Raw genomic sequence first — 15,567 nt, 5'->3', positions numbered from 1 at the left:
TAAAGGCTCATAGCTTTAAAACTTCGGGACCTATAGTAGTCGTATTAAGACTTCGCTTAGGAACTAGTATATGCTCTAAACAAATATCCATGTTTCAGAATCCTGCGGTACTTCTACAACAATTTTTATAGAGGTAGTTGGTGAATACTTAAATTATATGCTCGTAGCCAAACTCCCTCTATAAAAATGGTCGCGTATCTTAGGATTCTGAAACATGTATTTTGGATAGTGCACATATTAGGTTCCTAAGTGAAGTTTTGACTCGACTACGGTAAGTCCCATAGATTTGGAGCTATAAACCTTTGAAGTTCATTTTTTTTCATGTTTTCGGCAGCCTATAACTCCGAAAGGAAGCATTTGTGCACCCAGCTTGGTCTATACTTTGTGTGTTATCTTGGTGTCAGAAATCACCTCAAAACATTGTCGGTGTTGTTTTGAAACATCATGTATACAAATATTTCATTAATAACCCTAATATAAGGCACAAGTCATTTCCTAGGGAAAAATCTACAAGGGACAGTTTACTTTTCGCGGTAAATTTTCTTTGGGTGAAGTTTCCCGAAAACGCCTTAAAATTTGTTCGTATTTCACAAGGAAATGTTTTATCAATAACTGTATCATAATGTGATTTAGTTTAAGGAATTGAACCGAGAAAGTTTAGTGCGGTGGCCCGTACCCTTTATTAGATTTTCGGGTCGAGAGATGACTAGGGAGCTCAAAATTTAATGTAAGTATGTGAACAGTGAACCATACTATCAATAAGGTTTCCAATAATTTCTGCAGTGTTCCAAGTTGATTACGAATCATATCTTTGAATTCTTTCGCAGGGTGTTTACAAGAACTTGAAATTCCTAATTCGTGAATTTTATGTGACTTTACGGGACTTATTATCAAATTTCGTGATCCGTAAAAAAATACAGAAAAATTCGACAATTTTATCATTTATATTACTACATTCCATTTATATATTTCACAGATATCATTCCCATGAACCTGTGAGAGATTTTTAAACAGTGTTTTACAAAAAGAATTCCAGATGTCTGAAGAATGACAGGAACGATGAAACACTCACATTTACTTCCATGGAGAGTACTTTGAAGACAAATCAATTTTGTATTATTAAGATACGCATTGTTTATTTCGAAATTTTTTCAGTTGTTTTAGGATGCACTTTGTACACTACATTTTAAAATCAAAACCGAATATTTTTACGTGTTTTGCCGGAAAATTGTTTTGTGCACGCAAAGATGCAACATGGTACGGATTTTCCCCTCTTACTCCAAAGAAAAGGATTATTTCGAAAGGTTAGAGGAAGACAAATACCAAGTTTCATTGAAATCAAATAAGTTTTACGACAGTTATTGTGAAACAGGCGGATAGACGGACACACAGACACACACATGCTAGTTGAGTTGGATAATAGAAGTTTTTTACGCTCGCTTCAGTTACGTCTGAAATTCGCTAGTGAAAACTTTTAACCTATACCTACACATGTAAAAGACACCAAGTGTTACATACAATACCTTCAGTTCATCTTTAGGAATGACGAGTCCACATCCTTGTTCGCAGGGGACAGGTCGTTTTGGATTGTGCTCACATTCTTCTAGGTGTGCGGATAACAAGTCTAGTTTTATAACTAAAGTACAGCCATAAGATACATTATCACAGGTGATACACAGTCTGCAAAAAAGAAACAAAAACTAAGTATATTTTAGAATTACCTTCTTAAGATTGTAGCTACAACAATTTAGCACGTGGGATTCGGCCTTCTCCCACGACCTTTTATTATTATAAAAATCCTGTCATATACAATATAACACAAAGTCACTATAAGTGTGATCCTAAGACGAACAGAAAGTTTACTATGTAGCTTGGGTAGATTCCCACGGGAAAGATTCCCACAAAGCTGCAGGCAATCTAAGCGAGTAGGGAAACCACAGAGCTCCATGCAAGCTAAGCGAACAGGGAAAACAGAAGAGTACCAGGCAAACTAGGTGGGCAGAGACCTCAGAGCTCCAGGGGAGCTAAGATAAGTTGATGTCTTGCACAGATCCAGGCAAACTAAAAGAGTGGCTGAGTTCAAACAGGGCTTCAGCAAGCTGGCTGGGCAGAGACCTCAGAGCTCCAGGCAAGCTAGAAGAAGAGATTTGACCAGCTGAAACTGATGTCGATGAACACTTTACACGCTTTATACCCTCTTCTGGACAGTGCGGATATCTATCGTCTGCTTGCTTGTAGTAGTTATTGTAAGAGGGCACGTGGGTTTGTTTATAAATAACAAGTTGGTGTTTTCAAATATAGATAACGTTTAGGATATTACAATATGCATTTAGCAGACTTATTGCTATTGCCACGACTTGTTTATTATCACAGTATTTTATTGTCAGAGGCACCACTCTAAGGTACTCACAAAAGGAATATTTAAGTAACACAAATTTGTGTATTTACATTTGGTACGAAAACAAGAATCGTAACCTAACTCTTGTTACAATTCGCGAGATAATACGTTCTGTAAAAAGTACAACTGAGAAAGTAGATAAAAAGAACAAGTTGCGGTGCCACGTATACCACCACGTGAAGGGGTTTTATCTCTGGCTCGTCCTCGAGATCAAAAAAGGCCTCAAAGGTAACCGTTTTGCCACCGTAGAAGACATCCAAACCAACGCGACGGCTGAATTTTGGAACATACCAAAACAGCACTTTCAGCGTTGTTTCTAGCAATTTCAGGAGCGATGGAACAGGTGTGTGTGTTCCCAAGGAGCCTACTTTCAAGGCGATTAAATGAATGTGTACCTATATTGTGGTAATAAATAGTTACAACGAAATTCCTGGAAGTTTTTGACTTCCCCTCGTATATAAAGGAGTTTTTGTAAACCAAATTTCTTAGCAAGAGGAAATGAATCAGAACTTTGTATGTTATTGCTGGATGCATAAGAAATGGAATGAAATCAAGATGTAGAAAGTGCTGAAGAGAACCTCCCTAAGTGTACGAACACAACTGAAGATGATGATGTATGGTTCTGAAGGTGGCTGCCTGAACCTCTGATGTCACCGCCTGATTCTCGCGTCGAATATCATCCTGTGGTTCCATCTTGTTGGTTATAACCTCGTGGGAGTTCTTGTTAATTTAACCGATTCACCACCTCTCGGAAATGGAAATGAAGTCCTTCAAGTATTTACAATTGCAAATGAATGATTCATGTCCAAAACTTAGGAAGTGTGCGGATAACAGTGGCAATAACGAACAATTGGCACAAAAATGTTTCTGCTTGCTTAGAAACGTGAAACAGACGGCTGTGAACTAAACAAACTCTTGAAATCTTGCACAAGCACCTGCAAACTTCAGTAATTGACCATGGTGGAAGTGTTAAGGCTACAATCCGTCATCCAAGGGCATCCCATGCATGCTTAATGGGATTGAGGTCCGGCGACTACACTAGTCACTCGAGACGCGTGATGTCTTCAGGTAATGCTCCACCAACTGTGCTCTAGATGCACGTGGAAGATCATCCATAAAACGAAATTCAGGATCGTATGCACCAAGGAACAGTCAAACAGATTGTTCAAGGATGACGTTCCTCTAAATCTCAGTTGTTTCCTTTCGCTGCAGCAATATATGAAGTAATGTACAAGCTTGTAAGATGCTGCTGCCCCATACCATAATACCTATTCATTTCAGCAAAATGTTAGTGGTGGTAATGTGTCCTGGTGACCTCCAAACAAACAGACGATGAGAACCACTCTTCAAACTGAATAGTGACTCGTTACTAAAGAGTACACTACTCTACTGCTCTCATGTCTACTCGCTGTAGGCTTATATACCATTGCAGGTGTGCCTGGCACTGCTGTTGTGTGAGGGGAATGCACCTAGTGGACACGCGTGCACACAATGTGGGTTCTCAACCTCACCTTGAAAGCTTAAGCATTCACCAACCACCCACTGTGCTATAGAAAGAATAAAAGCTGAAGTGAGAGAGAATAAAGCTGACTGTTTCACATGTGGCAGCAAGTACTTGAAGCTTTCATAAGAGTAATGAGTAACAAGTTTCAGCCTTTTTCCATTTATTTTTATAATATTTTTCTTAGAAAACTGCCAATGCAAAACATAAATCACACGAAAGTCATTTTACCTCCCAAAAAAAGTAACTTTTAGTGACAAATTTGAAAAAAAGAAACTTTTAGTGACCAACATGAAAAAAAGCAACTTTTAGTTAAAAAAGTGACCTGCTATGAGCCCTGATATTACTGATTCAATTTTGATTTCTGGGGGTCGGTTTACAACTGAATAAATATGGTAATTATTACTAGACTTTTGTTTTAATGAGCACATCAATTATATCAGCGGCAGGACATCCGAATTATAGTTTTTTTTCTTTCTTTCGAGATATTCACAGTCACTATATTCTTCTCTTCTTAGACCTATTTCGAGTATTGCAGTAAAGGGTGTTCCTGCTCTCGTTTTAAGCAGAGAAAATAGAACGTATTCAAAAAATTTTCCATAAAGTATTTGCGCTTAGTAAAACAATACGGGATATCATAGATTCAACCACGTAAGTTTGTATAACAGGTTCAACTTCAGTACCTAGGTACACTGACCAACAGAAGAATAAAATGTGATTCGACATTCCTCAGCGGAATACTTAAGTCACAAATCAATTGTGCTAGCTTATTGGGGAGGATATGCATTCATAAACAAACCCAGAAAGCTAGACACGCAATCCTTTCTTATCCGCCACCTTCCAGAATCAACAACAATCCAGAATCAAATATTGACCTATAAGCCTTTTAAGTTTTAGTAACTATTTTTAAGTACTAACGTACTGTCTTCATTATTCGATTAAAAAGTGCCAATAAAGCTTTTTACTTCGTTTGTTTGTTTGTTTTTGTTTTCTCAAGCATGGAGACATTGCAGAACACGTTACATATGGCTTCACGCTTTTCTGCGTCGAGACATAGGGTGTGGTGACGTCATAACTTTAAAAAATATCAATTTTTATTATTTTTTGGCGGGCACTTTTGCACCTACAAGATTGAAATTTTCCACACATATTCATTGCATCTCAGTATTTTTCAGATTTTTTTTTCTTCAGATCTCTGCTTTAAAATATGGGGGTCCAGAGGGGCAAAAAGGTAATAAGAAGGGATTTTTTAAAAATAAAAAGCCCTTTTTCGCGACTTTTCCGCCTCAGAGAAATGATAAAGACATGTGAAGGATATCGTTTGAAAGGCTGTTCTATTCTGAAGAGAATGATGTACGAACCATTACCCTAGGATAAACAGTGATGTCTCAGAATTTTTTTTTTTATATTACATCCGAGTCTTTTTGAGTAATCTGGGGCATTGCGGGGCTCATTGGTAAATATTTTTTCCCGCTTTTACTATTTTCCAGTAGATTTTGACATCTGTGCGTTAACACACAGGGTGAGAGGATTCAGAGGGGCTCAAAATTAAAAAAAAGAAATCAGAAAAATCCCGATTTCTCTTTAAGATTTTCCGTCTCAGAAACATGATAGGGAAATGTGAATGGTACCGTTTGAAAGGCTGTTCTATTCTGAAGAGAATGAAGTACAAACCATGATCCTACGATAAATACGAACGATGCTGTAGCCGCTTGACTGAAAGTCTATAATTTACCCTGAAAAAAGCCATAATTTAAAAGGAAACATACGTGTTCAACACTTGTATGATTCTGTTGTTTAGCCCTGCTTTCTGACTCGGCACATGAGGTGAAAAGGAAATTTGCTGAACTTGGATAATGATTTTTTTTTCTTTCTTTTTTTTTGTTTTGTTTTGTTTTCTTGTTCTTTTTAGTTTGCATTAGTAATGCTTTTCTGTTGTGTAGGCGCATATATTTGTATTGATTTGTCCGTACTCTCTCTCTCTCTCTCTCTCTCTCTCTCTATATATATATATATATATATATATATATATATATGTACAGCGTGTTTCGAAACAACATTGACAACGTTTGGGAGGTGATTCCTGATACAAAGACAAGTCAAAAAATACAGACCAGCCTGGGTGCACAAATGCTTCCTTTTGGAGTTATAGATTGCAGAAAACACGAAGAAATGAACTTTAAAGGTCCATAGCTCCAAAACTATGGGATCTACCGTAGTCGGATCAAGACTTCACTTAGGAACTACTATGTGCCCTATCAAAATATCCAAGTTTCAGAATCCTGTGGTACTTACACAATTTTACAGAGGTAGTTGATGAGTACTTTAGATTACATGTCCATAGCCGATCTCCCTCTATAAAGATTGTTGCGTGCGTACCTTAAAGATTATGAAACATGGATATTTGGATAGGGTATATATTAGATCCTAAGTGATGTCTTAACCCGACTACGGTAGGTCCCATAGTTTTGAAGCTATGGGCCTTAAAAGTTCATTTTACATGTTTTCGGCAGCCTACAACTCCTAAAGAAAGCATTTGTGCACCAAGGTTGGTCTAACTTTTTGTCTTATCTTCGTATCAGGAACTACCTCCCAAACGTTGACAGTGTTGTTTTCAAACACCGTGTATATTATAGTTCATAGTGTGTATATTTATGGAACATTACTTTTCTGTAGTACAAAATGCTAATAAATAAATTTAAAAAATGTCAATGATCCTGGAATTTTACTTTTTACATAAACAAATTTTATTATATGATCCATTTCTGACGTTCGTAATTTATCTTTCTGGTTATTTTTCTTGTATTGTACTCGATGGTTTGGAAATACTTCAATTATTCTTCCTGTGACATTCTCGAAAGTTATAGGAAAACTATGTAAAAAAAAGAAAAAAAAAGTACCTTGAGAGTAAATTTCTTAATATCCTAGGTACTGGCCTAAGCTGTGCTGACGTAATTGGTTGCCTGTCCACTGGACAACTAGGCTGCCTCGAGATCCATTCCTGTATGCATGCTCGGCAAAAGGCGTGTTCACATATCGGAGCCTGAAATTAAAATAACCTTTGTAACCAATTTTGTACTTTTTTTTTCTTTTCTAGTGCAGCAATATGTGAGTGCGTCATTATGCCAATGACCGCTTACAGGTTTCTACAAGATTGCAGTAAATCTGGAACCAATAACTAATAGTAAATATATATGCGGTGTGTGAAAAATAACTCCATGTTAAAGATATTTAACTTAATTAATGTTAATCTATCTATTTTAGTGGTACAGCCTTTACATGAAACAGTAGAATGGTACAACTTCACTACAGTGCTAAACGTTTACACGTGCCCAAGTTATAAAATTCCACCGACATTGCCCACCAGTTTTTGCATTTCCTGCGAAATTTCATTCAAAAATATTAACACTAAAAGATCGCAGCACTTGCATAAAATATATATATTACAATGTTGATTTGGTAGAGACAATAACAGTCCGGGATTTTAGCCCTTCACCTAATTTATTTTATAAAAATATTACAAAAATATTTTTTGTGTGTACAAAGTGAATATCTCAAAATCTTCCTTATAACAAGTGTGGTAAAGAAAGGAAATGTTTTATACAGCAACCTATTAGCTCATAGCAGCCTCCAGGACGTCTTGAAGCAACTTCAGGATATGGTACTACGGTGACCTCTTTAGTTCATGGCAGCGTCAAGAAGTTTACATTGTAGTTAGGAATTCCCTTAGCTCATGGTAGTCTCCAGAGGTTCAGGTTGTAGTTAGGAATCCCATTAGCTTATAGCAGCCGCCAGAGGTTCAGGTTGTAGTTAGGAATCCTCTTAGCTCATGGCAACCTCCAAGGTTCAGGTTGTAGTTAGGAATCCCTTAGCTCATGGCAGCCTCCAAAGGTTCATGTTGTAGTTAGGAATCCCATTAGCTCATGGCAGCCTCCAGAGGTTCAGATTGTAGTTTGGAATCACCTTAGCTCATGGCAGCCTCCAGGCGTTCAGGTTGAACTTAGGAATCCCCTTAGCTCATGGCAGCCTCCAGAGGTTCAGGTTGTAGTTAGGAATCCCTTAGCTCATGGCAGCCTCCAGAGGTTCAGGTTGTAGTTAGGAATCCCTTAGCTCATGGCAGCCTCCAGAGGTTCAGGTTGTAGTTAGAATCCCTTAGCTCATGGCAGCCTCCAGAGGTTCAGGTTGTAGTTAGAATCCCTTAGCTCATGGCAGCCTCCAGAGGTTCAGGTTGTAGTTAGGAATCCCTTAGCTCATGGCAGCCTCCAGAGGTTCAGGTTGTAGTTAGGAATCCCTTAGCTCATGGCAGCCTCCAGAGGTTCAGGTTGTAGTTAGGAATCCCCTTAGCTCATGGCAGCCTCCAGAGGTTCAGGTTGTAGTTAGGAATCCCTTAGCTCATGGCAGCCTCCAGAGGTTCAGGTTGTAGTTAGGAATCCCTTAGCTCATGGCAGCCTCCAGAGGTTCAGGTTGTAGTTAGGAATCCCCTTAGCTCATGGCAGCCTCCAGAGGTTCAGGTTGTAGTTAGGAATCCCCTTAGCTCATGGCAGCCTCCAGAGGTTCAGGTTGTAGTTAGGAATCCCTTAGCTCATGGCAGCCTCCAGAGGTTCAGGTTGTAGTTAGGAATCCCCTTAGCTCATGGCAGCCTCCAGAGGTTCAGGTTGTAGTTAGGAATCCCTTAGCTCATGGCAGCCTCCAGAGGTTCAGGTTGTAGTTAGGAATCCCCTTAGCTCATGGCAGCCTCCAGAGGTTCAGGTTGTAGTTCGGAATCCCCTTAACTCATGGCAGCCTCCAGGGATTTAGGCAAGGTAGTACTCCTTCGTCCAGGGCGACCTCAGAAGCAGGTGTAGGTTATGCAGTCAGTGGTCAACTGATACTTCTCTCCTCTTTGGGTCCATTTTTATGTCATTTCTGGGTGGTTCGTTACTCCTCGGTTCCCGTCGTGTCTGGCTGGTTTTATGTAGATGGTCTGCTGTACTGATGCTTCTAAACAATAGCACGTGTTGCATGAATAACATGTGCTCAAACTGAAAGGTGGGGATCCTCACAATATATATATATATATATACACATTGCTATGCCTCAAATGGTAGAATCGTATTGTTAATGTATCTTTTATTTCATTCCATTATTATAGGAATTCCACTGTTTTCAGAGTACTAATACCAGGAGCCCAGTATGATGCAACGTCTGACGCTGCATGATCGTACAAAGATCGCATGCCGTTACGATGGGTGGCAGTCTGTTCTGCAGGTGCAAAGATGGTGGCATCGTGCTTCAGTTCACAGCAAAACCATCAACAACAATCATTACCAACTCATGACTACTGGGTCTGTGAGATGTATTTGCAGAGGTGGTCGTCTCTCAACATCCAGACAGGAAGAAAATTTGCGAGTTGCGCACGAAATGCAAAACCTGGTTGGTAATGCTGTTTGCCTATGTGAAATTTTAACACTTGTGGCCATATGAACTTTTTAACACTGTAGTAAGTTGTATTATTCTACTGTGGAATGTACAAAATGTTCCATTAAAATCGATCAATTAGTATGGAAATTATTAAATGTTTCTAATACAGAGTTATTTTTCATTCACTATGTATTATCTTAATGTAAAACGTGCTCCACATGTTCAGCACAACTGTCAACACAACTCCTGAAATATTTAATCCTTTATTTACTAAAATAAAAAAAGAAATAATAATAATTCTGTTAAAATAATTCAACTATTCAAATGGTGAGTCATTCGATTTTAAAAAAGACTTCCTTTAACATCCTTTCAATATCACAATTATGAAGATTCCTCATGGGGGACAGAAATGGATTCAGTTACCTAATTATAAGCCGGGTAATAACAGCTTAACAAATATGGTTTAAATATAATACCGTAGCAAAGAATTAACAAATATCCTACAATCTCACGGACTACAGAAATTTCTGGAAAGTATCTGAACCTTCTTTTTTCCTTAGGATACAGATATCAATGAAAATGCAGTGTTAGTATTTTGCGCAGTGACAATTTGAGCCACATGAACTATTCTATTCATTCTTGAAATGTTTTCGCAGACTACGTTCTGAGCGCCAAATACAGAACGGTATTTGCCATTTTTTACAATACTTTGCACTCTAACTCGCCTGCAGAGATCGCGCTGGCTCAGCGGTAGAGCGTTTATCTCAAGTGCATGGGCTCCTTGGTTTGATCCCAGCTCGCGCCAAGTGAGCTTTCTGGTGGACAAACACCGTCTGCGTAGGTTTTCTCGAGGTTCTCCCGTTTCCTCCCATTTTATTCATTTCACCATTTCATTCATTTCTCATCATCACCGTCTCCTTTAGCCTAGCCGACATATCCATGGGATGTAAATTCATTTGAAGATTTCATTTTTCATTTCTAAGTCGCCTGCACAAAATCCCAATCATTATTATTTTCTTTGTTAATAATTCTGTAGTTGCGTATTTAAAGGAGAATCACAATTGCAGTCTGTTATAATATAATCAAAATGGTGTTAAAATTCTAGAAAAGAAGTTTCAATAAATGTTAATGACACGAGGAAACAATCGATCTAAACTTATTTTTACACACCAAATCCTCTGTAGGTGTGAATTCAATAAGATATAAAGAGTGAAAAAATGAATGACTGGACCGGGACTACCAATGCGTAAACCACTACGCAAACTCAGTCCGCTTCCCAGAACAGCCAAACACCCTTTAATTCCTGTAGTCGGAGCTCACCACTCAGACCGCACGGCGTAGTGGTTAACACACCGGCACGGAATACCGGAGATCCCGGGTTCGCGTCCCGCTCGAGTCACTTTTGTTCTCTTTGTATGTTAAACATGTTTAAAAGGAAAAACGAAAATGGTTGCTCATGCAATTAAAAAAAAAAAAAAAAAAAAAAAGGAAAATGAATCTATTGTCGTTAAATTTTACCCCATATATTACCATTTGAATGCCAGTGGTGGAAACGTCTTCTCCCTCTAGGGAACCCTTTCGAGAAAACTAATGCGGTATAAAACTTAAGCTACGCCATGGTCCACTAATGTGCCAAAATACACTAATGTGTCACAATCGTTGCAATGATCTACGAGAAGATGGCCACCAAACATAGTTAAATTCATCTTTATTTATATTATAGAATTTTTTTTTAACGAAGTGGGATATACAAGTTTCTCTTGGTGGTGTGAAGAAGTATATACAGGTACTACAAACAAATTAAGGAGCATTTGCGGGACGTTAAAAAAAAAAATCAGCAACAAACTTACAAGACGCTTTTTCACAATACTTAACTGTATAGTACAGTTCATGACATAAAGGAAATAACAGTTAAGGGTGGCAAGGGAACTACTACTTTTTTGAATGAAGAATCCACATTTAAATCCAGACAGGGGAAAATCAGATACAAGTTGAGTTTCAATTCTAAATATTTCTGTGAAATGTTGGGGGGTGGGGGGACTATGCCAGTGTGTTCGCTACTAGCAACTCTAATTCCAAGAAAGCAATATACTAGGAAGAACGCAAGGACAAAGCGACCAGACGCGCCTTATGTGCAATTGTCGCACTATCGTTCAAGCAAATGAAATCTTTCAGTTTAACGTCTCACGATTACGCCCTTTAGGCTATGGGAGACGGTGAGTAAGGCAAGTGAATGATGATGGAAGAATTGGTAGAATGAGAAAGTAGGGGAAATGGGAGTACCCGGAGAAAAGTCACGGACACGATGTTGTCCACCACAAATTTACTTACCCGGGGATCGAACCAAGGACCCCACAGACAGAAGTAAGCGTTCTATCACTGAGCCACTGTGCCCCTCTATAGTTTAACCCGTAAGAACTCGCGCCCTTTTTGTAACACTAGTACTCGCGCGGGGGTTCAGTCGACTCCCAAATTGATATTTGTTTTATTACAATAAAATATATATTAGAGCGTTCACCTCTGGTGCTTGGGGTCCCGGGTTAGATCTCAGCCCCCGCCAAGTGAACTTTGTGGTGGACAAACACCGTGTACGTGGATTTTCTCGGGGTTCTCCCGTTCCCTCCCACTTTCTTCATTCAACAATTTCATTAATTACTCATCATCACCGTCTCCTTTAGCCTAACCGGCATAACCGTGGGACGTAAAACTCAATAATATATATATATATATGTTTAAATAAATAAGACAATGTAGCGTAACTCGAAACATGGTTTTAAAAGTATTTGCTGCAGTCAGATTTTTTGAACTTGTTTTGAGACATTTTTTAATATTTTTTCATCAGAGCTTCTGGCTAGCAACACAAAAGTTACCTAGCTGGGGGTCTGTGAACACCCCGCGCGAGTACCTAAAGGTTAATGAGTTTTTACACTTAGGTCTAAGTATGTTTTGTCTATAGTTCTTCTTACTCTCCTATACATTTTCGTCAACACGCCAATTCATGAGTCACGCTTAAAGTTGTATTGAATATTTTGGACGAAGGATTTTAAAATAAACATCCATTTGTGCGCAATATCAGATTCTGTACTTAGCATAAAGGAACAAAATTTAACCCTCGCAGGACCAAGCGTCAACCCGTTTCGCTGTGGACCAAGGGGGGGTTAAAAAATGTCCACCGTATTATTGCACTTAAATGAGATTTTATTGTTGTGAAATTTAGTATAATTAACAAATACACCTTTTCATATAATATTTATGATTGTTTACATGGGTATTTAGGCTTATTTGTATGTAACTGTATGCTGAGTATTATTTAATAAAATTAATCGGACGGGTGATACCATACATAGCTTTCATATATTATTATGTGAAACTAATACTAAATTTATAATCTTGGCAATGTTTACATCACACTAATTTTGAGTTCTTGAACAAGGTATGCCACTGTCCATATGCTATTGATGTAAGTAACTTTGTTGTGCGGAACTTTTCACGGAGCATTCAATCGGAGTTTTCAGTGTCGAGCTGACAATTCTCGCAAATGTTTACTTTCTCACTATGTTTCCCACAAACAAATCTGCTGCATTTGGTACACACGATTGTTGTTTTAGGAAGGTTGTTTTGTTTTTCAGGTTTCGTTCTCGCCTGGGAGTTGCATACATGACACCTACCTTTGACTGTTGTTGCAGACCGTGCAATGTCCTGACGATGTGTGGTGATTTTTCTCTTCAGTACGTTTTCCATTGAGGAAACAATATTACGCTGCATACCCCTAACATTTTTGGTGCGTTCTTCAATGTTTGGCTTGATGAGTTCAATTCCCAGTTCTTGAAGAAACAAGCGCCTTCTATTACTTTTTGTTTTATTCCAATGAGGAAAGTTCATTGTGTACAAGGTATATGCATTTATACAAGCGATGTCAATAAGCGTAAAAAAGACGGATAGTGGCCATCTCCGTGTACTTCTCTTGGTGCTGTATTTACGTGTCATTTGGTCGATTGTACCGACACCACCTGTTGTTGCGTTATAGAATAAATTTATGTCTGATTTGTTCTTTCCCTCAGTATCTGATATCTTGTCATCATTATGTTGAGGTGACAGTAGTAATAGAAGTTTCTTCGGTTTTTCGTTAGCTACATAGGACACTATTGTTACCGGAGGCTTTCCACTGTTGGGATCTGTGAATGCAAACATATTAGAATGTAGTTCCCTATTGTTGATGGATTTCACTTCTTCAGGAATGTGTTTCCTATTGCTTTGTAATGTTCCTACTAATGTAAGACCATACATAGTCAGTGTACATATCTTCAGCCAATTCTACAGATGTGTAGTACCTGTCTGTAGTGACATTCCTACCTGTATTCTTTATAGGAGTGACAAGTCGTTTCACTACTTCTTTTGGTCCTTTTGAGGCAGTTGTTGTGCCCTCTTCCTTACCGGCATACACTTCCATATTATAAACGTATCGGTGATCACAGTCAGCTAACATCCTGATGGGTATACCGTATTTGCCAGGTTTCTCTTTCATAAAAGCTTTGAACTTACAATTTCCGCGGAAAAGGAAAAGCATTTCATCAATAACTGTATTAGTCCAAGTTTACAATACTTCGGAAACGTGTCGTTCAGAAGGTTGAACACTTCGCGTAAATGTGCAAATTTGTCCTTAGCTTTCCTTTGCTCTCTCGTAGCCTTGTCATCAAACCGAAGAATTTTGAGGAGAGAACGAAATCTGTTCCGACTCATGCTTGCAATGTATACAGATCGTCCTAAATCCTCAGACCACAAATCGTGATAATCTAAGTTAGTGTCATCATTTGCTCCCATCAGAAGAAGCACTCCTATAAGTGCAAGCGCTTCACTTTCATTGGTGAGATCAAAATTTTCTCTATATGCTTCTTCATTAGTATGTTGCACGATTTCTGATAGAATTTCGTCTGTGAAAAATTTCAGAAAAGATTCACGAATATTGTTTACAACACCGTCTGTCTTTAGTCCAGGTCGTTCACGTATAATATTTTGCTTTGTTCTTCGTAGACAAGGTGGTGGTTTATCAACGTACACTCTACCAGATTTGCTTATGTACTTTGTAGAAACATACCTTCCTTTACTATCGTTCACATTCGGATTATCACTACATTTTGATGTTACCGATTCCGAGTCACTGGAATGGTAAACTTCATCGTCACAATCATAAATATTTTCGATGTCACTTACATGGTTCTCGGTCTCACTTACGTCTTCTTCTAAACCACTTAACTCAGTTTCACTCACATCAGAAGAAAGTTCCTCCGCTATTTCTTTTTCCGACAAATATCTACTCATTATTATCTTGTAAAAGAAACACAACGCACTGAAAATTATACAAAGACAGTTCACAGACTGTACAACTGTTCTCAAGGGAGTATCACCCTTGTACTGCTAATGGCGAAGATGAAGATGTAGACAGTCATCTGTCTACTATATGAACACAGCAGCCAGCTAAAAGCAGACATTAAAAGAAAAATATTCCAAAATTCAAGGTACTTAATTGGACCAAGGGGGGTTATTTTGTGTCCACCGTCGAATTTTGCTTTTATTAACCAACAAAACAGGGGAGAAAGATTTGTCCCATCGAAACAATTATTTTAGATACTTATTGACACAAAATAAAAATATGGAGAAGGGGCTCACCAATATTCAACATCAAAACAACGATATTCAAAAGTGTGGACATTTTATAGCCCCCATTCCCTTGGTCCTTTGAGGGTTAAAAATATTTATAATGGTAACCCTTCAGACAATGTCTTCAAAATTACAACTCCAAGGCCAATATTGTCGATCGAGCACAGCTTTCGACTCGTATTTAATACAAAGAAAAAAAATCGTTTTCAGTGTGTTTTCAATAGAAGAACAGAACATAATTTTTTAGTTACTGCATTAGTGATACGTAATTGGCACGGAAAACCAACTAGTACTGCTCCCAAAAATTAACTTGTTTTCAGTAGTTGCTCACTATTCAATGGAAGCTACTGTCGCTTGCAAAGGTTTCACTGTATATGGACTCTTGTTTTGAACGGTCAAGTCTTATGGAACTATGGAAAGAATTCTAATCATGCTCTACTTGCATTTACTGAAAATATACAAAGTAGTAAAGGTTAGATTATATGTAAATAAAAAATAAAAATTAAAAAAAAATAAACTTCTATAATGCATGATTATAAGAATTAAATAAAACAGCCGAAATTTCAGTGAAATCCCCAACTTCTTAGCTGATTCTCTTTACATAAGCACA

General features: G+C 38.1%; 1 protein-coding gene across 1 annotated transcript in view; it reads right to left on the bottom strand.

The window, feature by feature from the left end:
* The window catches only part of elgi (E3 ubiquitin-protein ligase NRDP1 elgi), a 93,769-nt gene that overhangs the window by 35,765 nt on the left and 42,437 nt on the right, over positions 1–15,567 (bottom strand). The window contains exons 3-4 of the mRNA XM_081743736.1: positions 6,800–6,942; positions 1,524–1,680 (exon numbers count right to left, since the gene is read on the bottom strand). Of these exons, the coding sequence (XP_081599862.1) occupies positions 1,524–1,680; positions 6,800–6,942 (300 nt within the window). The remainder of the gene's footprint in view (positions 1–1,523; positions 1,681–6,799; positions 6,943–15,567) is intronic.

The sequence above is a fragment of the Thermobia domestica genome, chromosome 17, assembly GCF_964235325.1.
Source record: "Thermobia domestica chromosome 17, izTheDome1.hap1.1, whole genome shotgun sequence".
NCBI lineage: Eukaryota > Metazoa > Arthropoda > Insecta > Zygentoma > Lepismatidae > Thermobia > Thermobia domestica.
The sequence above is the reverse complement of the archived record's forward strand: the minus strand, read 5'-3'. Positions and strand labels throughout refer to the sequence as shown.